Source organism: Cryptosporidium ubiquitum (genome assembly GCF_001865345.1).
Source record: "Cryptosporidium ubiquitum isolate 39726 chromosome Unknown contig_11, whole genome shotgun sequence".
NCBI lineage: Eukaryota > Apicomplexa > Conoidasida > Eucoccidiorida > Cryptosporidiidae > Cryptosporidium > Cryptosporidium ubiquitum.
In genome coordinates, this window is record NW_021639812.1 from 381,297 (window position 1) to 403,656 (window position 22,360).

Genomic DNA, 22,360 nt, shown 5'->3' on the forward strand with positions numbered 1-22,360 from the left:
AATTTAAGGCAAGCTATTATTTAATTTCAATGTTCTTAGGAGTTTATTTGATGTTCCCAATAACAATAGTGTTTTGTTAACTTGTTTATTGATGGTTTAAATTTTTGTTCTATTTGCTATTCTTAAATTCATTGTTAATTTTACCTGTTAAGCTAATTTATGAAATAGTATACTTGCAAGCAAATCATAATAATAATACAAACTTCGACGGTAATTCATCTTAAATCAAAAAACTTGCTTTTCTTAATTGTTGATTAAAATGCGGTAGTATTGGCTGCAACATTCCTGCCTAAAGTCTATTACATTTATTTTTATTGTATTATGATTCTATATTTTCTTAAGTAAACATAAATAGATTATAAGGCTATATAAATTTTAAAATAATATGAAAAATAGAGATGCTTCAGAGTAGTGGAAAATTAAGAAAGAGCAGCCGTGTAGAACCTAGTATTTACCAGGCATGGGTACCTCCGTTATTTTCAGAGCCTAACGGCGAAGACGAAATAAAGATTTCATTCAAAAGGGTAAGTTTAATGAAATATGAAAGTATTTTATTATGAATTTATGCATTTTTATTGGTTGTTTCTTATTTTCTCTATTTGCTTTTTTTTAGTGTGAACGTCTATATGAGCCCAGCCTTGCTAAGAATGAGAACTCCGATAAAAAAGCTTGTGAAACCCTTAAAAACTTGAGATTTTTACTTAGAGGCATGGAAACTGATTTTAATTACCTTTCGGGTGAAAAGATATTAGAGCATATGTCTAAAAATTATGCTTCAGAATCACAACGCTTTCCTTTATACGCGGAAAAGTTAATATTAACAAGAGATGAAGATCTAAAAGTAGCAAATTTTTCTTCAATAAAAAATAGAAATGATTTTGATTTGACTAATTTGTTTAAGAATGAGCTCAGCTGGTCAATAAACAAATCTCAAAAGACTTTTTCAACTCAAAAAAATGTCTTTGATGAAACAAAAATATCCAGCAAATCAGTTAATAAATCAACAGTAGATTCTAGTCCTGTCTCCTATGGTAAACTTTGGGAAATGACAATAAATCAACAAATTTTCATTAACATTATAGATAATTGGAGAAAGAGTGTTAGTTTTATATTCAATGATAATTACAAGAACCTAAATTATACTTTAAATGAAGGACTTGAGTTGTTAAGGGAAGGAATAGAATTAAGTAATAAAATTAGACTTCCGGAATTGGAATCACTTGTAAATGCCGTTGAATATTCGGTAGCATTTGAAGAAAAAATCAAAAAATTACTTTCTATAGAGAACGAATCAACGGTTGATTTGGGATCTCTCAAAACAACTTGCAAGATCCCAATTACAGAGCTGTATGAGCTGTTAAAAGAAGGTGAAAACTGTGTTTTCAGGTCAAATTATTTGGATTTCTTAAAATCCCAATTAGAAAAATTGAAGTCTTGGAGAAGTAATGTACAATCGGCAATAATTGAGAAAAATTTGGATAAATGTAAGGATTCTATTAAAGATAAGGACGAGATACTAATCGAATTTACTGGAATAAATGACCTAAATGAGCAAATAGCAGCAAGTAACTGGATTGAAAAAGTAGAAAGAAGCCTAAGTCGTCCAATGAAATTAAACTTTGCAGAAAATTTGCTAAATGAGCCTGCAGCAAAATTTTTGGATGAAAAAAATGTGTCAGCAAAACAACAATTGATTAATAGAGTTAGTAAGGCCCAAGAATGGCTAAATATTGTCCAATCTCCACCTTTTGTATACAATTTAGTTGCTGCTTGTAAGATTACAGCACCAAATGACATTTCTGAAACTACACAAAATATTATTGATCAAGCAAAAGTATTCATGGAAAAGTCCAAAGAGTGGAAGCTCCCAAAACCTAGTGAATTTGAAAAAGTTTGGCTCGAAAGTTCAACACTTAAAATTATTATTCCTTTGATGAAATACATGGAGCCTGTATATTTACGTTGGAGAAAGTGGAATAAGAAATACAAAAGATTAATGGATGGTTTGTGTATTTACATGGAAGCGCAATTAATTCTAGAAGAAGCAGAATATACATTATGCGAATATCTAGATATGAGTGAATACCTCCCGGAACTGCGAAGAAAAATTGAAGAGAGTGGTAATTGGCTAAATACAAGTAAGGAGTTCCTAAAAACTGTTTCCGATTTTCACACTAAACAAGATATTAACTATGTTTCTTCAAGCATTTGGAATACAATTTCTGGAATAAAAAAAGGGAATGAATTTTCAAGACTTGAAATTCAACAAGTTTTGGACTTCATGAACTCACAATTTCAAGAACGCTTAAGTTATGGAAAACTTAAGCAATTGATAGAGACAGGAAATGAGCTTACTATATATGAAATGACAATTCTACAAGAACTTACATCCTGCCAGGATGGCTGTGAAAAATGGTTAAAAAAAGGAAAAGAATATTTAAAATGCTCTAAGATTTCTGGAATAAATACTGCAACTGTAATCAACTTGCTTTTAGAGCGCAGTTGCATACTAGTTTCAAAAGAAACAGAGGATTCTCTTTTTGCCGAACTACATTTTATCCTTTGGAAAATGGACATTAATAAAATCCAAGCTCCTATTAATGACTTCGAGTTAAATTCACTTATTAAAAGATTTAACGACATCAACTCATATATTGATTTTGATCATTCTGATTTATCAAAAACAGAAAGTGTGGCTTTAGTTCAATCTAAGAAACTGATGGTTTTATCTTTACCAAATATAAAAAAAGAAAGCGACGAATTTGTCTCACAAAATAACGACTCAACAGTTCATAGCTTGAATGCATGCGAAAGTAATGCAACGCAGCCTGAAGCAATCTTTTGTACAAAAAGCCCTGAAATTAACATCAAAGAATTAGATATTCAACAAATAAATATATCACACTGGAATCAAATAAAAGAACTCGAAGCCACTGCATTTATAGAAAAATTACAAAATATACTAATTTATTGGACTGATTTAATTCATCAATATGAGACTGAAAAAAAAGATATTGTAACTTGGCGTAATATTTTAGAAAATCTCAAGCATCTACCAATATCGTTTAATGAACTAGAATCAAAAATAAACAAAATGATGAATGACTATGATCGAATTGTTTCGATTCTTAAAGTTGGAGATGAAGAATCTAATAATTCACTTGACTTGAAACACCCATTTTCACTTTTAAACTCTTATAAAAGACTTAGTGAAATAAATTTTGAGATTTCTGATCTACCAATAAGAATTATTGAATGGGACAAATGGCAGATATATCTTGATGAATTAAACCGCTGTGATGAATATACTCTCTCAGAATTCTCATATTTAAAAGAAATAGAGGGTGCGTGTTCAAATATTGAAGACACAAATATTGTTCAGATCGAAAGAAAAACAGTGATAAATTACCTAAATAATATAAATGAGAGACTTACTTCAAAGTCTTTATGGGGTATCACTGATTTTAGAAACATTTTAACTGAGTTAAAGTATACTGGTAGATTAATTCAGGATTTATCTATATGCGAATGTTGGATAAAAGATGTTCAAGGTGGTAATTCTTTAAATGGTTCAATGGGAATTGAGTATTGGAATAGTTTGTTACAAAAAGGTAGAACAATTAGAATCATTGACCACGAAATTTTCAAGGAATTTGAAACACAAGTTATGCAGTCAATTGAATGGAATGAAATATATCTTACAGTTCTCTCTTCCAATACTTTTAATAAAGCCAATAAGTACAAGAAAAGTAATAAGTTCCAATATAATAAAATACTCTATAGCATTGCAGAGCTTTTAGTTCGGGTTGATTATGGAATTGGTGAAAGACTTATTACTTTTAGAGAATTGAAGAAAAGTGTAGATTCTTTCAATGAACTGCGTAGTCAAGGAATTCAATATTTGAACATATGCATTAATGAAAGAAGAGATAAGTTTTTTTCTAAATTATTAAATAAATATTTAAATAGATTTCAAGATAAAAATGACCAAGAATCAGAAATTTCAAATCAAATTGATTCAATTAAAAATTTTACTTTAAGCCTTAAGAACCTCTTAGAAAGTTGTATTAAACACCCAATTTCTATGAATATAACAAGCTATATTCAAGAAGAAATATCATTACGTGAAATCAATGAAAAAATGTTCAATGCATTAATAAATAAAGAAAATCCTTATTTTTCAACCATCTCGCACAGTGTTCCTATTACTTTGAATGAGTCAAAGATCCTCACATTCAATGAAGCAAGTGATATTGTTGATTTTATTATCGAAAATAAATTGAACATCATGCCAGAAACCAATTCAAATATGAATGAAACCAAAGATTTTCAAACCAATTTTTCTGAAATTACGAGAGAAAATCAACTCACAATTAACGAACTTAAAGAAATAGTTTTAAATTCTGAATCATTTGTATTGAAGGAACCTGATCTAACTGAAATATCGGCTGAAAATAAATATATAGACATTGATCTGTTTGAAAAATTTAAGAAAGCTGTATACATATCAAATGAATGGTTGAAAATTTATAAGATGTTTCATTTTAATATAACTGAAAATCAAAAAACTGAAAGTTTTCATAGCAAAGAAATTTCAGAAAACTTGTTATCATACAACGTAAAATCTTCACTAGATTATTTGATCAAAGAATATCTTGAAAGTGACGCAGGTGTCTCTTTGATCAATTCTACGCCACAAAAAGGTCATTTTGTCAATAAACTTAAATTTCAATTAAATTGGAAGCAAATCCTTGATAGATACAGTAACTCAAATATAACTGATTTAATTCCATTTCAAGAAAGAAATAATTATTTAATTAGAAGGTTACTAAACGTTCTCAAAATTGATGAAAGTTTTACTGACTTATCAATGCCTGACAAGGATGTAACATGTAAGAATGAACAATCTCACGAATTATTTTGTAATGACTATTCGAAATATAATGTCTCTTTGTCTATGAACCTCTTACATTATTTAAGGAACAATAAGAATGCTTTATCTAATAATGTAAAATCATATTATGAAGATTTATTAAACTCTATTAAATCATATATTAATGTTAAATATTGCAAGCATTTATCTGATGATGAAAAATTTAATATTGAACAATTAGAGGAATGTCTGTCCGCTAATGGCTTTTTGAGATCGAGAGAATCAGAATATAAAAATGAAACCACACCAGATCCTAATTTTCCAACGCAGAATATAAATTACAAAAGAAACAAAAGGTCTAAATCCTTAATTAATGGAGAAAAGCTTAATGAAGAAAATATTGATGGTATTATCAATCTATTAAAGAATATTGAAATGCCAACTATAGAATTATCCCTTTTTCTAATTAACTACGGAAAAAGGTTTATTAAATTTGGATTAAAAGAGTTGTCTGATTTATGCCAGATGGTTGAGTTCTCATTGCTTTGGATGACTTTAATTGTTCATAGATTCCCCATTATCATTAAAACTAACTTGGGAGATGATATCGATGAAATAAATTGCATTGAACCAGCAAAGAAACAAAATGATTTATTTATTTTTGAAAGTTGGGAAAAAAATGTTTGTTTTGATTTTTTTGATTCAAATAATATTCTTATTAGCAGTATTAACATTAGTGATATAGCTAATTTTGAATGTAAGCATATTCAACGCACTTCATCACTCAAAGAATTCATTTCTTTCATTGAGACATGCGACCAATTACCAATCCAAATACCAATGAAATCAAGGCTTGTCAATATTTTAGTAGATTCGTTAAAGTGGGCAATTTCTGCTAGAGAAGCAATATTACTATTACCTAATAATACAATTTTATCCCCATGGATGCATATTGAAGGAAAAGTTAAAGAAATTACCCCAAGATCGAAAAAAAGCAAAATAATGAAAACTATCAGTCTTGATAAGAATAGTTATAATATCCAAGAAGAAGAAATTATGAATATCCTATCTGGTCTCAACATTTATGAATGTGAACCTGGTTTTAACCTCGAAAAAAATAATGAAATTGGCATACAAGTAAAAAAACCTCCAAGGCCAAGAGGAAGGCCTAAAAGAGAACAAGCTGATCTTACAAAGAATGACTCACAATTTGAAGACGTATTTAATAATATTTGTCTGGATTATAAGGAGATAGATCAATCGCCAAATTGTATTTTTCCTAAGTCATTTTATTTGTGGTTATTGGACAAAAACAATAAAAATGACTTTAATGTTAAAGAATTATTATCAATTTTAATGATTGATGAAGATGAAAAAAGTTTTAAAACAAATAATTTACAAAGTTGTGATTCAAACACTAGATCTGAGAACGATTACTTTTATTGGAATAGGAGTAGCAAATCAGGCCCAAAAGAATCTGTAATTGATGAAAATGATAAAAAAATTTGCTTATCCCAATATATTGGATTGATCGATCCAAGAAATTATCCAAAAAAGGAGATTTATAAAAATAAACTGTTGATAGACTACATTCTTTGTATTGAAGTATATAATAGTATTGAAAAAAATCCTGCAAAATTATGTTCTATTTGTTCCAATTTTGGGAAACGAAAAAATAACATTAGTCCAGCTTTAGGTTGCAATAGTCGCTGGATTGCATGTGATGAATGCATTCGCTGGTACCACCAAGATTGTGTTGAATATTCTTTTAAAACCAATCACTTCCCTGGGAAATTATCCAATAATTCTAGCTTGGCAAATGAATTTTCATCTTGGATTTGTCCTTCATGTACTTTGAGATCCGAAACTTCAATCAGTCGCTCTGCTTCTATTATTAACTTTTTGAAGAACAGTATCAATTTTGAACTCTGCCACAATAATAATGCTTACATACTTTCAGATATACACTGTAAGTCTATTGATCAATCAGAAGAGAATGGCATTTCTGATAGTTTGTTAAAGAGAGAAGTCCCTTCTCTAGAAAATCTTAAACAAATTATGAAGAAAAGTCTTTCTGAAAAAATTTTTTTTATTAAACTTCACGAAAGAAACATAATTGCAAACACATTTTACTTGCATAATGTTTGGGTAAATGACTTTTACAGATTATTTAAATGGGATCAGTGTGAACTTTCGGAATTTAATTCTTTAGTTTTTATTGATCCATTTGAAATACAGGAACCTTTGATAGATAGAGACTTAATATTTAAAGAAAAGAGTGAGCCATCAGATGAAATTGAAATAAATGAAATTTTAGGAAAAGAAAAGGAAATTGAGCACTATAAAGTTATTAATATTTCTAATAGTACGCAAACTAGCCGTAAAGGTAGATTATTAAAGAACAAAATTTCAGCAAAGGAAATGCTAAATCCCAAGTTAGCTTCTGTTAAACCAAAAAAAGGAAGGAAGAGACGTATTTTGTTTCCAAACAAAATGGTTGCAAAACAAATCAAAAGAAACATTCCATCTACTATGAACAATTTAACTCGTACTTTACAATTAAACTTTAACATGATCTTCCAGGATATTAATAATGAATATCTGTGTAGTATTGATCCAGAATATATAGGCAGAATTAAAATAATTGAGCCAGGCTCATCAAAACCCTTAGAAATTGATGAAGTTTTGAATTTGTACATTAATGCAACTTTAATTGGCTTGGATGGGGTTGTTGAAATAGAGTGGTTGTATTGCATATTGAAATATTTGGTATTCTTCAATTCGAAGTTTGCAAGTTATAGTGAAAACCTCGCAATATTGAAAAATTTTCAATTATCTGAGGACTTATCGTTTATAAATACTCTAAAGCATCAAAAGAGGCTTTCTTGGGAGGATTTCAAATATATTTTAGTTCACTTTTCGCCAAACTTTCCAATCAAACTTAAATCTTACAAAATTTTTTATTTTAATTTACCAAAGGCGAGATTTTTGCAGTTACAATGTTTATCAATTTTTAATTGCATTAAAAATTTTAGCCAGGAAAACTTTACTAAGCCTCTAAGTACAGATCAAAATAATCGTAATTTATTTACAAATCCGGAGCAATTCAAACTAAATGGGAAAAACTTTAAAACGGAAGTTGAATCTTTATTAATTAATATCGTCAAATCTGGAATAATAATTCCTGAAGAAAATATTATTTCTCATCTCTTGTTAACATATTATTTGGAATCAATTTTACTACTTTATGGAAAGCAAATTTCAAATGTTTATTGTAATCAACTTAATCCAAAACCTTTACATTCTACTTTGGTTAAGATAAATCAACAAATTTTATTTTGGAAAGAGTCGGATGCCAATCTCACGAAAATCTATAATTTTAGGCTCATACCACCAGAATATTATGGTCTTGTTTTTGAAGATGAAAGCGTATGTTTCCAAAATCAGGAAAACAAACCAATTACACGTATAAAACGCTTTATTAAATGTTTTGAAACAATTCAAGATTCCATAAATCAATGTAATGAATGGAATGAAAGATACAAATTTTTAATGGAAACACCAAACGATTTTGAAGTTTATGTTGAATTTCTCAAGCAGGGCTTAAACCTACCTTGCATTTACCCAGCCGTATATTCTTTTGGAAATATATTGGCTTCAATTGAGAGCTACGAAGATTTCGTTAATCAAGTTTTTGATAATTCAGGCAATTTGAATTCTCTTACAAAAGTTTCAAATCCTCCAGGAAGCTTCAACCAAACCCTTACACAAACGCCAGGTACAATTGTTGGTTCCAACCAACCTTCGTTAAACCCAAAATTTGAAAATATCCAGATATTAAAGAACGTTAAAGAATTTTTAAAAAGTCTTCCAATACAAAAAAATGATCTAATATTAAAAATAGATCAAATGGAAGAAAACACACAACGTTTTATCGAAGGCATTAAACAAAAAATACCTCAATTAAAGCAACTTGGCTCAACCGAAGCTTTAATTACTCAACTACAACTAATTAAAGAAGAGGCAATTCATAAAGTTCCAATAATTGTTAATAATGTGCCTGAACTTAGAGAACTACTGAATAATATTCCCGATTTTGGTTCTCCTCACCACAACTTGTTACTAAGAACTCAATTCCTTATGTCCCTACAATGCCCCATTGCTAAATTAAGAAAGCCGCTTAACCCATTCCCAAATATCCCCGAAACTTCTTCTAGTTTACACAATATTATCGGGCAAAACCAATCTAATGAGCTTTACCAATTAGAAACCAAAGGAGAACTGATAGATTCTCAGGTAAATAATTCCAACAAATCGATCTTACATGTATTGAATGGCGCCAATAACAAATTTAACACATCTTGCCAACTACCAAACAGTATGTCATTTATTTGGCAAAACTTGGTCCAACAAGGAAGTAACCCTATGAGTCACTACTATTACAAATGAAATTAGTTGCTTTCATATATAATTATTGAATGTATTTTTTAATAGGTTAGTATTCTGTTAAACTTTTTTTTGTAATTCGAGCATATACATGTAAATTTTCCCCTTTATTAAAAAAAAATATGAAAAAACTCATAAATATGTGGAGTTTAGTGAAAAGTTGTTGTTACTCAATTGGTGGAGGTTCATGCACGGACCCGAATAATTTTAATACAGATTGGTGTTCTTTGATGCATATAAATGATGAGGACTCAAACGATATTCAATATAAGTTAAACTCTTCTAAAACTGACGAATCTACAGAAATTCATAAAAGAATATCTACAAATTCCACAGATATTAATGACCTAGTGAACTATTTTATAAAGTCTGCATTAAACGGAGTATCAGTTGATATTTATGATCATACAAGCCAGTCTTTTGTTTCTGGAAAGTATTACATTAACCGAAATTTAAACATTATAACATTTAAATCTCCTGTCCATACGATAATTATCCCATTTAAAGCTGTAAGTTCATATTTAGATAATTTATTTACAGTTTTACGAAATCTCAGATAAATACGCTTTTAAACAGTTCGGAGTTTAACTACTTGTATTCTAATAGCAATAATACGTTAAACGATTATAATAAGCAAATCATTACAATTATTTTCGATTCCAATATGGAAAAAAGCGACACTGTTTCAGTTCTTTTTAATGATCAGAACTCCGCTAATAATTTCTTGCTTGTAGTAGAAATTTTGAGGTAAGTTATAACAAAGAAATATTAAACAAACCGTTATTTTTCGACACAAAATACAGATACAACGAAATGAGCGAAGAATGTTACAGAGATAATTCCGAAGAATCAGCAATAGAAAATAAAATCCCAAATTTGCAGTAAGTGAAACTAGTGAAAACCAAATTTTATGAAAATTAAGACAAAAAATACGGCAAAAAGAACAAACTGTTAGTTAAATATACCTACTTTAACAGTTTCTCCTGAACTCAATAAGATTCATAAGATCGAGATTTATCTAACGTAATAAATTTATTTTGAGAAATAAATCTCACAGGATATGTAATTAATTATTACGTAGGACAATTTACTAACTTATGCTGCCCTTTTTCTCTGTTGCTGAATGATATCTACAAGTTCATCTCGCTTCTTCTTGGCTCTTCTTTCAGTTCCCAAACGTGCCCTAGCAAATCTCATTGCTCTCTTTGCTGTTGATGCAGATCCAACCTTGAGTAACTCCATCATTCTCTTCTCATATGGTGCAAAACCTGCAACTTCACGGATTACCTGTCTAACCAAGGCATTTCTTGCGGAAAGCTTCCCCTTACGTGAACTTGGTCTAGGTTGTTGTGGTCTTTTGGTCACAATAAAGCCAGTATTCAAACCAACTACCGTTCCTGTTGAAATAGATGAAGTCATTGTTATAATTCAAGTTTTCCAAATTAACACTTTATTAACTGATAAAACGCCGCAATATTATTTGTAAGTTGTTAAAAAACTTTGATGTTTCTATTTATTAATTGTGTACATTTTTTATATTGGCATTTGTCTCAGCACTTGGCGCTTAATTGTATGCCGCAATTATAATAATACATTCATTTTGTCAACTAATGACGGTTTGGCGAGTTTTGACCAAAATATTCTTGTAAGAGTAATATAAAGGAATCTAAAAAATTAACTCAGATATATTTAAAGATATTTGATATATTTGAATTCGGAAACGAACTAATATTTTTTTTATATTTTTAAATACATTCAATGCCTAAGTTTAGAAAAAGTAAAAACAAGCCTTCAAGAAACAGAAACCCTCTATATGTAGACATAGAGTCTGCAAATTGCCCTTACTCGAAGCCAAAAAAAAACAAACCTATAGATTCTTTTCACGACTCCCTCTATGATAACTTTCCAAATGAAGACCAACTTCCTTTTGAAATACCGCAAAGCCTTGGAAAGAAAATCCTAGATGAAGCAAATCAGCAGCTCCTTCATGATTTGTATGACGATGAAATGCCAAAAACTGCAATTAGCACAGAGTTTAACGAATCTGAAGAAAAATCCGGTTTTTCTGTTGATAACAACGGTTTCGTATGCATTGATGAAAATGAACTTAGAGCAATTGATAATGCAGGAATGGATGACTCATACTGGAGTGAACTACTAAAAAATGATGGGAATGAAGACCAATTAATTAAAAACATTCACAATCAATCGGTTATTGTGGATTCGATTGTTTCTAGATTGCGTGAAAACAACTTAGGAAGAGAACTGTCAGACGAAACTAAATCAAAACAAAATTCTAACATTCCTGAAAAGGTTGCTCAGGTATATACTTCTATCGGTGAATGGCTTAGTAAATACAAATCTGGAAAACTTCCAAAGGCATTTACTATTATTCCAAAACTTGAGAATTGGGAGGAAGTGGTTTATCTTACTGATCCAAACAATTGGTCTCCAAATGCAATGAATGAAGCAGTTCGAATTTTTTGCTCAAACTTGTCTCCAAAAGATTCGTTAAAATTTTATTCTAAAATTCTTTATCCTACAATTAGAACAAACATATCTCAAAATTATGGCAAATTGAATTATCATTACTATCAAGCTCTCAAAAAAGCTATATTTAAACCTGCTGCATGGTTCAAAGGAATTTTATTGCCACTTGCAGAAGATGAAACTTGTACGATTAAGGAGGCAATTATAATTGGTAGTATTCTTAGCAAAGTAAGTATTCCCGTTCTTCATACAGCAGCAGCAATAATCAAGCTTTCTCAAATAAAAATATGGAATACGTGTCAAACACATTTTATAATGGTCTTACTTAGTAAAAAATACTCAATGCCAAAGAAAGTAATAGATGAATTGGTAGATAATTTTACCAAATTTGACCAAAAATCTATAAATAACGACTCTTCTGTGTTTTTTTCGCATAATAATATCAACTTGAATTCAAGTAATATTCAGACAAATAGTATATTGCCCATAACTTGGCACAAAACTCTTTTGGTATTTGTTCAAAGATACAAATACGAGTTTTCGTTAACCCAAATCAAGAGGCTAAATGATTTAGTTAGAAGTCAACATCACTACCTTATATCCCCTGAAATTATACGTGAACTTTCTCATTCGTTAATTAAGGTTCCGAATGAAGCCACATTACAATGAATAAGCTTCTATATTTAAACTGATTTATAGTATATTAATCAAAAGTCGAAGACACAATTAGATTTATAATCATTTATAGTATCATTTAATTGTATGATTTATTTTTTGGATTAATAGAAATCGTCTTTTTTCAACGACCTACGAGCCATACTCAACGCATCCACCATATATCTATCAATAAATTCTTGTTTAAAATATTTTGAAGTTTTGGGGTAATAAGCTGCCTTTATTGTTGAGGGCGATCTTAAGCGTTCACCTGAATTGATTAGTTTACGGAATGTATTATAAAGGTGTTCAATTGTCATATTATCATTGATATAATCAATTGCTTTTTGTAAATTAAAACCTTCTGAAAACCCCCCAAAATAACGAATTTCATCCCAGTAGTGGCTAAGACTTAGATTAAATGAATTTTCTATTGATTTCAATTCTTGTATTAATGTAATTTTTATATCTTCAAACATTTTGTTGCCCATATTACCTAGTTTTTGAATTGAAAACTCGTACAATGTATTTTGTATATTCATCTCAATTGTTTCAACGGAATTGCTGTTATCTCCCTCTACTCCCACAACCAGCGACCAAGTAATACTTATAGGTACAATATTTGCAAAAACAATGTATCCTAATTGTTTGCTTGTCCTTAAATTGTCATATATATACCCATTTACAATTGGTTGTAATGCCATTAAGTGTAGTTTTTCTTCAAAAGATGGAATTCCAAACTGATAAAACGTAAGTACACTGTTGTTAATATCTTCAATAACTGGATTTATCACCGTAATATCAATCGGCTTGACAAGTTTGTGTATTTTCTTTTTCATTGAATACTTATTATTAAGTGGTAATATTTTGCTATTTAGTATAAATTTCTCAATTAAATACGAAGATTTATTCTTGGAGATGTTTCCTTGCAAATATGCAATAATTGATTGTCTATGTAGTAGTTTGTATGACCAGTTTTTAAACAATTCACATATATTGTGTTCATTTGAGTTTGAATTCCGAATTTTGTGTGTGTATTCATATATAAATGAAACCAAAAAATTTTTATTATCATTCAAATTGTGTTCATTATTTTTAATTTCAATAAACATTTTATTTATAAAGTCTCTATATTCCCACTCTGTATATTCGCCACTAGTTTGCAAAGATTTAATTATTAACATGATTTTGGAAATAGTTGTATCCTGTCCGGACTTAAACCCTGATTTAGAATTATTTAATTCATGAATAATTTCATTCAATACGTCACAATCAAAATTGGAAATATTTGCAATTTCGGGTGCGACTAATTCATTTAAAAGTGTATCTATATCATTTGAATATCCAAATAGATCAATATTTATTATGATTCCCTCTACATCCCACTCCATATAAAATGAAATTCCACATTCGTTGTACCTTTCCATTTTTTCTTCAATCAAAGTGTTTAAAATATATGTAATTATTTCTCCCCAAAATTGTGTTTCGATTCCTTTATAATATCTCCTTGGAAACTTTAAAAGTATTTTTATTCCAATTTTATGGCTTTTTTTCACAGGTCCATGCCACCATATATTAGCTAATGCAGAATCCAACTTTTGTGGATATGAGAGATATTCTTTTTCTTGAATAATTCTTAAATTGATAGGTGAGCACTTTTCCGGAATTGGTAATTTTATTTCATTTTCTTGCTCTTCGTTATATTTTGCATATTTCCAATCATTCAATGTTTTCAGAGGAATTTCTTCAATAGTGTGCATCACATGAAAAATTTTATCTTCTACTCCTAAAAATTCCCGTTCATCACTTGACAAAAATAGTGTATTAAACGGCGAAATGGTATTCAGTATCTCAGAAATTAAATTCTTATCGATATCCTCGATTAGAATATCTCCGCTTAATGCCGCATGAATTCCATATTGAATCATCCTAGAGCAAATTTCTGATGTAGTATACATAGGCGACTTTTCAACCATTTCTGTGTTCGTGACAAACTCTCTTTCTGTTAGTAATTTAATACCTTGATAAATCTCCAGTAATTCTTTACTTTTCTTTAGTTTGTTAATGAACTTATATATTAACCCAATTATTTCAACCTCATTCTTTGATCCTTCTGATGTTAGTTCCAATTGATAGATAAAAATACTACCAAAACTGTAATTTTCATAGAAGGAGTTTGAATTTGTAATGTAATTATTTTTTTGTAACATCCAGAATAGTGAATTTTTATGTTTAGAATTCAGAACATATGACAAGTATAACAATGGTTGCTTAGCTGAAGAAATTAAATCTATTGGAAATGACCAAATTAGCCATAGTAAATTGTGTCCACTCACAGATTTTATATGAATCTTTTTACCCAAATATCTCTCATTAATTATTGGTTTATTTGGAGGCCCATGTTTTATTTTTTTTGAATTGAATTCGCATTCCCCATTATTATCGGGTAAAACTCCCGAAAAGTATTTTTCTACAAGTTTTTCTTGTTCGATTATACTTCTCTTGGAAGATATAACAATAAACATATTTTTTCCGCAATAATACTTTTTATAAATTTGTTTAATTTGTTTTGGGATCGATATTCCTAATGCCTTTGGAATATCAATCAATGTTTCAATATTTCCTGTTGTAAATTGTGACATTGGCCTGTACATGTATGACTTTAATGTATAAAATAGTCGATCAAGATCATTAGGAATATTTTTCAAATGTTCTGAATTTACTATATGAATTTCTTGATTAACAATACTTTCATAAAATAACGGTTCAATAAAAAATTGTGAAAAATGATCTAACCCTTCTTCTAGGTGTTCTTCCACAATTTCATTGAAGTAAATTGTTCTTTCTTCTGCAGTATATGCATTGTTTTTTCCACCATGCTGAGCCATAAATTCATCATAACTTTCAGGAGCAGGATATTTTTTTGTTCCCAAAAAAAGTACATGTTCTATTAAATGAAATAAACCTAAGGCATAAATGGGATCATTGAAAGATCCAGCTTTTATTCCTACAGTGAAACCTGCACTTTCTGAAAATTGGTCTTCTATCAACAATGCAGTGATTCCATTTCTTAAATTAACGTTTTTATAATTTCTATTGTCTGTTTTTGGTTTCAAAACTGAGTATCCTGATTTAAAAGCAGAGCTTGAGCAACCAAATAAAAATTCATTATTTATACTAATAGTAATGATTAAAAAAAGCAGCCATATCATTTGTATTTTTTTTTTTTTGATATGGCAAATATGACTCATCACATTGGTTATTGCATGCATGTAGTCATGTAAAACGTTTTGCATTTAAAAATTTAATTTTCAAAAAATAAATAAAAGGTTTACAATCAAATAAATAATTTTTGTTTATTCATTTAAGATTTTAATAAATTTGATAAATTCATTCCTAACCTCAATAAATTTTTAATTCGTTAAATATATTTGATAGGAGCTATTAATTGTTATTAGACGTCGTTTTGAATATTAATTTGAAGAAAATATGTAGAAAGCTTATTCATTAAATTCTTATTCTAACTCACCACTTATTCGATTAGGTATTGGATGAAAAACTTGTGTCTCAGAATTTGAATCATCTAATGCTTGATTTCCTATTTTCTTTTTTCTTATATCATCCATCATGAATCCAGGTGATTTATTCTTTTTGCTGTTAATTTGTGGTAGCCTTCTTTGTTTTGACCTCAAGGAACTCGTATAGTACTTAATTGCTTTGTAAACGGATTGCCAGTGCATAACACTTGAGACAGATTCACGAACAAAAGTACCTTTTGAAGCAAGCCCATCTATTGATGTAATCCCTTTTGACCAAGATAATATTTCATTTGAACTTTTTTCTACTCTTTTCTCAATATGAAAAATAAAAGCTTCAAATTGTTCTTTAGAAAACTCCATTATTTGTGCAGGCCAAAATGTTCCTTTATAATTTACCCATACTAATTCTCCAATTTGAAATTTTGATCCAGGTTTAAGTTTATTTCCATAGGTCTTGCAATAGTCACAAAACCAATCATTTTTTGTAGTCCTATTAATCTGGTTTTGACATATCAAATGATAAACATATCCACAGTTTACGCACATATTCATACTCTCTTTTCCCTCTCTTTGAGCTTTACAAATATAACACTTCCACTCTGAATCTTTAGGTAATGAATGCCTAAAGAATACGGGTATATTAGATTGAAAACTTTCATCTTTTAAAACTTCATTGTTATTCTGCTTTTCTGGCTTGATTGACTCAAGTTCTAACTCTATTTTTTCTGTTTTATTACTTTGCAACTTATTCAATAGGCATTTATTCGATTCAATTGGTTCTTCATTTGTTTGACTTTTTAACTCAGAACTGTTTTTTACAACTGTTGGCTCCATTCCAAGAAATAAGATATCAATTAACTCTTCTTTTGTAATATTTTGTTCAGAATTTTCATCAATAACAACTGAAGCATCGGGATTTATTTTTTTCAATATTTTTGCCACAAGATATTTAGGAAGGCAAGAAATTGCTGCATATAAATACATCTTGAAGTTTTCAATGTCTACTTTATCACGGTACAAACTTCTATTCTCTATCTTGCTGTTTAACTTTTTATTTAGTTCAAATTGTGATGAATTTGAATTAACATTTTTATCAGAGTCAATGATATGAAAATTTCCATTCGTTGCCTTACTTAATAAATTTTTTGTATTTAGGTTGTCTTGTATTTCTTTATCTTCAAAAGAGAATTTATTATCAAAGTTATAATTAAATAATATTGCATCTTCATTTGTTGTGCTTTGTAAACTGGAATTAGTTTTTGCATTGTATTGACTATTTTCAGTTTGTTGAGTACTAACCAATGAGTTTAATATTTGCTGATTGTTGTTCATAAAAGATTTTTCTATGGGATTTAATAGTGAATATTTATTTGAATTGCTTTTACAATTTTGAGAGTTATTCTCATATTGTGTATTTTGGAAAGTTTTATAATAAATACACCGTCCTCTATGATTTATAAATCCTTTAACACTAAAATAAATTTTTTTGCAATATATACACCTTACCCTTAAACTGGATTTAGTTGGAGTAAATGCATAGTTACATTCAACCTTAATTTTACCTTTTTTTATGGATACTTTTCCTTCTTGCCAGTTTAAATCTAAGTTATTTTTTGATTTATTTTTGAAATCAGAATCAAAGGCTACATCTTGGCTCATTTTTCCCTTTAATGCTTCTAGTGATATACAGTTCTGGTTCCCTAACTCATCAACTGGACTTGAATTGTTGTTTTGGTTATAATCATTTGGATTACTTGTTTTTTCAATTAAATTCGCGTTAATCTTTTCTTGAGTATTAAATATCAAATCACTTGTTTGAGTATATCCCTGAAATATCGAATGCCCTATAAAATCTTTTTCTGCTTCATTCAGAGTTCGATTATGAGTATCAGTGACAACTTCTTTATTATTTTGGGACGTGCTGAGAATATTGATAAACATCGCAAACTTTCGGATAAATTCTTGATCAATTGCCCCTCCCTACCATTTATTAGTAATATGTTAATAATAACTTGTAATCTACACAAAATTTAACTTACATCATATTTGATTTCTCTGCTTTCAAAGTTACTTTGACTATTCATATTTTCTTTCATTTTACATTTGAAGGATGCTTAATCATGCCAAAATTCTTATTGATTTGTTAAGATTTTCGTTAATATTAATATTTTAATTGCATGTGGCCATTTCTTTGGCATTATTTCCTTTCATGCATGCAATTTCAAAATTGAAATTGCTCTTTGTTATGAAGTTTTGCCCGCGTGCAAAATATTTCATCAGATGAAAAAAAAATCGGTAGAAAATATACATTTATTATAGAAATAAAAGCTCGAAAGCCACTAAAATCTACATCCTAAAGAAAATAGTTAAGACAACTTACAAAATCCATTCGAATAGGAATCGTACCATAGAGGATTCTGCCATGTGTCCATGCAAGAAATGGATGAAGAATCAAAGTCCCAGGAGTTACAATCATTTTGACTCGAACTTTCATCTTCCTGCTGAACTTCTGCAGAGTATACAGTTGGAAGCGTACAAGATACGGATGAATTAAAGAACTTTGAACCAACTGAATAATGAGGAACTGAAGTCGAAGCTTCAGAACTTATTGGAGTTTTATCTGCTGTTGGAATGCAAAACATATCAATGTGCAAATAGTCGCAATTCCATGACTCTGCGTTAACCAAATGTTTATTAAAAATTGTGTAATTTGCCTGTTCATGCTCAATTGGTTCGTTATTTTGAGACAAAGTATTGTGTGTATCCTGATCTAATGGGAAGGATAAAGCTTCAACTTTTTCCTCACTTTCAGTATTGGAATTTCCAACGCAGGAATTTAACCCCACCGAGGACTGTACAGGTGTCTCTTCAGTCCATCGGTTGGTTTCTGTGTTAGGGTAAAAGTATACACCTGAAGAAATGTACATAGTTTTGTTTGGATCTTCCAAAAATGGGCCATCATAGGTTGGGAAAGATTGGCACGGAGAGGAAGTGTAAGAAGAGATATTACAGTAATTTGTGTTGGGTGAAACCGTAGTAGATGCTTGGTGATGAACAGGTGTTGAAACAGAAAATTTGCCACCAGAGATAAAGTTATTTCTGTTGTCAGAACACTTTCTAGTTAATAAGCCATTGTTCAATTTGCCTCCAATTCGACTTTGATACGAGTCTATGTTTGAATTTTGCTTTGGACTTTGTTGTATACTATTTATAGGGCTTTCCTCACTAATATTTGAGGCATTCACTTTCAAACAGTTTCCTCCATAAGATTCTTCGATACCTGTTTTTATGTTGCTTTCTCCTGTCTCAATACCACAGTTAATATCAAACGAAAGTTTTTCACTAATAGAAAAATTTTCCACCAAGTTGCGTCTCTCATCCACGTGAGTCTCAGATAATTTGTTACTATCAATAAAAACATTCTGATTACATTGATTGTTTAAATCTAACGAGCTATTTGAACCATTATTTTTGTAATTCATTCCAGTAGCATTTGCTGAACCACAAACTAGATCAAGTGAAGAAAGCTTATCAATAGAAATACTCTTATTAAAATTGCAATGCATTTTTATTTTATTTGGACCAGGAACTAATTTTCCAGATCCTTCTAGAGGATCACTAGACACTGTGCTAGTTAATGAAATACCTTGGGGTCCAATTAATGAAGAACAGTAACATCGCTGACTGCCACATGACTGACAATCAAATGTAGAATTAGAACAGGTTGTAGCCGTACTCACAGAGTAGGGAGACGACCTAAACGAAATAGGTTTTATACATTGGCCATTACTCATCCCTGCGTTAACATTACAACTGACTGTATCATTTTTCAAGTTATCATTAGATACATAAGTCTTTAAATTATCCACAAGATCATGAGAAACTGCCTTGCAATCTTTACTAACTCCATTAGTTATTGAAATACTTCTACCGTTTGCTATTATATTTTTACTGACAATTCCGCTGATCTTGTATCCCACTCCACTCATTCCTCCTCTTGTATAGCTTTGTCTTTGAGAATCATAATTTTCTTTATTGACTCCTATTTTTGATGTTTTCAATAACCCACCAATATTTGAACAATTCAAATTATTGCTCATACCTATTTGGAGAGGCAAACATTTACCATCACGTTTTTTTCGTTGTTTCATCCAGCATGCATTACACACTCTTAACTTCGACTCTACTGAACAGACTGAAATATATCTCCACTGAGGAGTCTTTGTAGCAGAGCAAATCTGGCAAAAATAATCAGACCTATCTAAAGGTGGCCTTCCAGCCCTTCTTTCATTCGTTTGTTTGAGTTTACTATCCATACTTTTTATTGATTGAATATCAGCATCAAAATACCTATTATTTTTCAATCCAAAAATCATGTCCCCTTCACCATTACTATCGCAACCTACATTTCGTACAGAATCTATCAATACACGTTCTCCACCTGAAATAGTATTGTTCAATCCCTGCTGGCCTATCACAGTCAAAAAGGGATAATTTTCCAAACATTGAGAATCACCAGATAGAGTTCTTGAGCCGATAAGTGACTGATCATCCGATAATAGGTCGCAAGAGACCAAGCTAGGTAAAATGTTATTCCTATTGACTAGCCTATTGTCTTTACTTTGAATATTTTCAATCAGAGGAAGATTACTGATAGATCCACCATCCATCCTTTGATTAGTTTCTACTTGCGATTTCATGTTGATAACTGCTCATAAAAAGTTTAAAAACTAACGCCATGTATCTCCTATCTCTCAATGATTTATTTGTAGGTATCACCAACAAATATACCTGTATCCAGAATAAAATTGATCTATTTTGTAGATCAAAAACATAGAGCATTAAAAGGCTGTAACGCCCAAAAAAATAACCAAAAATGGCGATACCTTTCAAAAAGTTTATATAAATATCCTTCAATACCTTAATTTTAATGTGCTATTCAATTTAAGTAGTATCTTATAAAGTACACAATTTACAATAATGCATTAGAACATGAACAATTTTACCTGTATAATTTTTTTTAAATCAAATACCTGAAAACTTAATAAAAATAACGTTTTATTCCCTTCATAAACTATCTCGTTTCAAATAGAACTGGCCTGAATTGGAACTGCATTGACCACAATAACAGCTGCACAAAGACATGCGCTGCAATCTGGACAACCATCGTCTCCCCTTAAACCCACAACCTCGCGCTTCACGGCGGTTTTTTTTTTGGATATTCACTCTTCGTAAAAAAATTAAAAGCGGTATTAGAAACTTAAAACGTAAAAAAATATTATACAGCAATTGAGAATTGGGCTAAACTCTTACCCATTAGGCATTTCTAGTTGTATGTATGAATATTCGGGCTCAGATGCCCCCCATCCCCTAAACCACTACAAATAACGAGACTATCAGTAGAGATGGACATTCTCGTTACGCCACAGTTCAAATGGTTTAGTCTCAACCAGCCACTTGTGGGGTATTGCAGCCCTTTACAAAACATGTACCGAATTACATTGCCATGGCAAACAATAATGTCCACTTTTTCGTCAAATGACTTTCCTTTTTTTGAAAAATATGTATTAAATGCGTTATCTATTCTTTCCTTATCACTAACAATCTCTTCTGTTGTCGGTTTAAATCCGCTGACGGAAGGACTTGGGGCAATTGGAACACCTTCCGCCAAATTAGAATCCTCGACTAGCTTGACTCCAGGGAAGTACTTTGAGATGATTATTGCTGTTTCCCTAGCCCTCGTTAAGTTAGAGTGATAAATTGCATTCACCTTGTTTCTATATTGTTGTGAAAGATATTTACCTGTTTCATTGGCTTGTTCCCTTCCAATATCAGTTAGAACTTTCTCTTCATCTTTTATAGCAGGAATAATGTATTGGCCATGTCTAACTAGTATATTTTGGTGCCATCTACGGGTATTTTCGCCACCTATGGCTTTACCATTTCCGCTGTTTTCTTGCTTAAGTTTATTATCCCCGTCCCAATTTGGATTCCAATTGATAGAATCTTTCAGGTAGTAACCAAAATTCATAAAAGAGTAAATTGTCATTAGGCTACTTAAAAGTATTGTTGATGTGGAAAACTTTACAAATCTGCATATCTTAGATGAAACAAATGTTTTTTTATTTGAGAAAAAAAACAGATTCACTCCTTGTTTTTTCATTTGAAAATCATTTATTCTAATTAAATATGAACAGTTTTTAAGGGAACTAAAAACACATGTTAACATTGTTTGTTATTAACTATAATTTATTATATTGGATACAAATACTAATATTTAAAAAACGTTTATAGCGCTAGTTGCGATACCTCACAAATTAAGCGGCTATAAATTTCATCTTTTACAAAAAACTTGATT

The 22,360-nt window shown here is 30.1% G+C and overlaps 7 protein-coding genes across 7 annotated transcripts; 2 read left to right on the forward strand and 5 right to left on the reverse strand.

Moving 5' to 3' along the window:
- Positions 1–398: 398 nt before the first annotated feature.
- On the forward strand, positions 399–10,204 carry cubi_00159 (chromatin protein; the record flags this gene model as incomplete). Its single annotated transcript, XM_029017173.1, has 5 exons — positions 399–524; positions 614–9,302; positions 9,473–9,828; positions 9,876–10,066; positions 10,123–10,204. The coding sequence occupies 5 exons, from the start codon at positions 399–401 to the stop codon at positions 10,202–10,204; spliced, it is 9,444 nt and encodes a 3,147-aa protein (XP_028875752.1).
- A 210-nt stretch (positions 10,205–10,414) lies between these two features.
- Positions 10,415–10,738, reverse strand: cubi_00160 (60s ribosomal protein L36; the record flags this gene model as incomplete). The annotated part of the gene is made up of 1 exon (XM_029017174.1): positions 10,415–10,738. One exon carries the CDS (start codon positions 10,736–10,738, stop codon positions 10,415–10,417), a length of 324 nt encoding a protein of 107 aa, XP_028875753.1.
- A 339-nt stretch (positions 10,739–11,077) lies between these two features.
- On the forward strand, positions 11,078–12,478 carry cubi_00161 (bystin EN1P like adaptor domain-containing protein; the record flags this gene model as incomplete). The annotated part of the gene is made up of 1 exon (XM_029017175.1): positions 11,078–12,478. The coding sequence occupies one exon, from the start codon at positions 11,078–11,080 to the stop codon at positions 12,476–12,478; it is 1,401 nt and encodes a 466-aa protein (XP_028875754.1).
- Positions 12,479–12,588: 110 nt separating this feature from the next.
- Positions 12,589–15,675, reverse strand: cubi_00162 (secreted insulinase-like peptidase; the record flags this gene model as incomplete). The annotated part of the gene is made up of 1 exon (XM_029017176.1): positions 12,589–15,675. The coding sequence occupies one exon, from the start codon at positions 15,673–15,675 to the stop codon at positions 12,589–12,591; it is 3,087 nt and encodes a 1,028-aa protein (XP_028875755.1).
- A 303-nt stretch (positions 15,676–15,978) lies between these two features.
- On the reverse strand, positions 15,979–17,943 carry cubi_00163 (PHD finger domain-containing protein; the record flags this gene model as incomplete). The annotated part of the gene is made up of 1 exon (XM_029017177.1): positions 15,979–17,943. The coding sequence occupies one exon, from the start codon at positions 17,941–17,943 to the stop codon at positions 15,979–15,981; it is 1,965 nt and encodes a 654-aa protein (XP_028875756.1).
- A 425-nt stretch (positions 17,944–18,368) lies between these two features.
- cubi_00164 (gata type DNA binding domain-containing protein) lies at positions 18,369–20,702 on the reverse strand (the record flags this gene model as incomplete). Its single annotated transcript, XM_029017178.1, has 1 exon — positions 18,369–20,702. One exon carries the CDS (start codon positions 20,700–20,702, stop codon positions 18,369–18,371), a length of 2,334 nt encoding a protein of 777 aa, XP_028875757.1.
- A 626-nt stretch (positions 20,703–21,328) lies between these two features.
- On the reverse strand, positions 21,329–22,231 carry cubi_00165 (phosphoglycerate mutase; the record flags this gene model as incomplete). Its single annotated transcript, XM_029017179.1, has 1 exon — positions 21,329–22,231. One exon carries the CDS (start codon positions 22,229–22,231, stop codon positions 21,329–21,331), a length of 903 nt encoding a protein of 300 aa, XP_028875758.1.
- Positions 22,232–22,360: the final 129 nt, after the last annotated feature.